Genomic DNA, 2,181 nt, shown 5'->3' with positions numbered 1-2,181 from the left:
CCACGAGTTTTTCTTAAATGGCACGGGGTACAAAATTATTTTTGGTGGTACAAATTAGTACAAAATAAGTACTAAAAAATCCAATAGGTCGCATTCGATTTTGCTGATTTGGTCCTGCCAACTTGAGAGAGCTTTGAAATACGTAAGAGGGAGCGAGCGCTATCGCAACAACAACAGAACCAGGGGCAGTAGACTGATAAAGAGGGCTGTTTCTCACTCGCTATATTTATAACTTTTGCTTATTTTACAGATCTTCCATTTTTCTTTTGAAATTTTTTCTATATTTTTTGTTCATAGTATTTGTAGAAGCACTATTTTATTATTTTAAGTTCGTTTTACTTATTGAAGAAGGTATAATATGTTAAACCAACATTTTAAACCAAAATAAAGGGCAGTTTTTAAAATTTATTGGATTTTATTACCCCCCAATTAAAAACCATGAAGACCAAATAAGATGTAATTAAAGTCAAATATAAATATCATTTGGATCTTATGAGAATTTTATATGGTCTGACTTTAATTTGATTTAAATTTGAGTTATATTTGATTAAATTAAATCTAAATTTATTACCACATTAAATCCACATTTGCCAAATTAAACCATATAAACATTGCATTTCTTTTTCAGTTTGTGCGATTGACTTTGTATATCTTAACAAGGTCCAGTATTATAAAGGAAGGAGAGAATGCCAATGTGAGCCACAAAATGAACAGACCACGGTTCTCACAGTATAGTTCTTCAGTTTCTATTCAATATAAACGTTTCGACCCTTTTTCGGGTCTTCTTCAGTAACTCATAATCGAAAATATATAGTTCGACGCAACATCGAAATCAATCTTCTAATTTTGACAATCGGTAAATCTCTAAATGGTGCCTGACATAAAGAGGACCGATTGACTCGACCAGAGATGAGTCCGTGACGACGCTGTTTAACTGATTGTAAATAATCATAATCAGATACCTGTAAATTGAAAAATTTCTTAATAATTACATATTTTAAATATTTTTTAAAGTATAGAATTATCACAATTATATTATTCAAGTTATACGTACAATAAGTACATTCAATGAATGGTATAACTTCCTGTTGATATACAGATGTTCCCTTCCTGCACTTGGTGGAACAATTGCTATATGTGTTCCATCAACAGCTCCGATAACACCAGGAAATTCTGTATGTCTCCAGTAACTGTAAAATAAAAAAATTGTATTATATTTAAAATAAATTTATTTTAGAAAAATTAATTTATGAATCTTACCTTTCTTTAATACGTTGAACGTCATCTTCAATAGGAAACTTGATCCATCGATCCATTAATACATTTAATGCATTAACGACATTGCGAAGAACCTTGGACACTGTTGGTTGACTCATACAAGTCAAATAGTCTTGACCAACTCGCTTTTGGTATGATCCAGCCGCTATAAAATTTAACGCACATAGTACCTGAAACATAAAATTAGCATAAAAAGTTTACATGATTGAGTTTATTTATAGAGTTTATTACAAGTACGTAACATATAATTCATACTTGTAATTCCACAGGAACTGCATGGCGTCTTTTTGGAACAGGCAGTAGAGGACGCAGTTCTTCAATAAGCATCCAGACCGCTTCTCTGGATAATCTGCTGAAATGTAAAATTTACTTAAAATAGGTTATACTGACTCGTGTGTACATTATTATTTAGAATTGCTCCAAAACAATATGTGAAAAATATAAAAAATTTTTAAAATTTTTTATATTACAATGGGTTATGTTTTTAAAATAGTTTATTTTTAGTCACTCGCCTATAAATACTTGTAAATTCGTTTTCTGGCGTTGAAAATGGATCTGAGGCATCTCGTAGTCTCCTACGGATCCTCAGCATCGTACTTTCCCGATGGCGCATCAAAAACACTGTTAGCATCATCTCCATTTTGCTTTATATTATAACACATCTCACTTTTTCACCATTTCACTTCAAAATTTCGTGTCGAACCCGCTCACGCGAACAATCTCGTATTTTCACGAGGTGAGATCAACCGTAATTGGGTGATTTGCTCACTTTCGTCATTTTCACCCAATCCGAGAACCGTAATAGACCCCCAGCTCACGTTTCAATACTTAAGGCTGGATTCAGACTGAACGCGATGAGCGATGAGCGACGAGCGATATCCAATGGGCGTACAGTCTTTATTA

At 32.9% G+C, this 2,181-nt stretch overlaps 1 protein-coding gene across 1 annotated transcript; it reads right to left on the bottom strand.

Annotated features, from left to right (window-relative positions):
• Positions 1-832: 832 nt before the first annotated feature.
• Positions 833-1,918, bottom strand: LOC105561292. The gene is made up of 5 exons (XM_012011144.1): positions 1,791-1,918; positions 1,534-1,630; positions 1,261-1,448; positions 1,098-1,190; positions 833-962 (listed from the first exon to the last, which is right to left on the bottom strand). The coding sequence occupies exons 1-5, from the start codon at positions 1,916-1,918 to the stop codon at positions 833-835; spliced, it is 636 nt and encodes a 211-aa protein (XP_011866534.1).
• Between the last annotated feature and the right edge of the window lie 263 nt (positions 1,919-2,181).

This window comes from Vollenhovia emeryi, unplaced genomic scaffold (genome assembly GCF_000949405.1).
Source record: "Vollenhovia emeryi isolate VEMERY1.0 unplaced genomic scaffold, V.emery_V1.0 DF945431.1, whole genome shotgun sequence".
Taxonomy (NCBI): Eukaryota; Metazoa; Arthropoda; class Insecta; order Hymenoptera; family Formicidae; genus Vollenhovia; species Vollenhovia emeryi.
Note: the sequence above shows the minus strand (reverse complement) of the source record. Positions and strands in the feature narration are given on the sequence as shown.

Coding starts and splice junctions, on each gene's coding strand:
- LOC105561292 (XM_012011144.1), bottom strand. CDS start 1,918: ATGGAGATGATGCTAACAGTGTTTTTGATGCGCCATCGGGAAAGTACG. Junction 1,631..1,790: donor GAATTTACAAGTATTTATAG/GCGAGTGACTAA, acceptor TTTACATTTCAG/CAGATTATCCAGAGAAGCGG. Junction 1,191..1,260: donor GTTCAACGTATTAAAGAAAG/GTAAGATTCATA, acceptor TTTATTTTACAG/TTACTGGAGACATACAGAAT.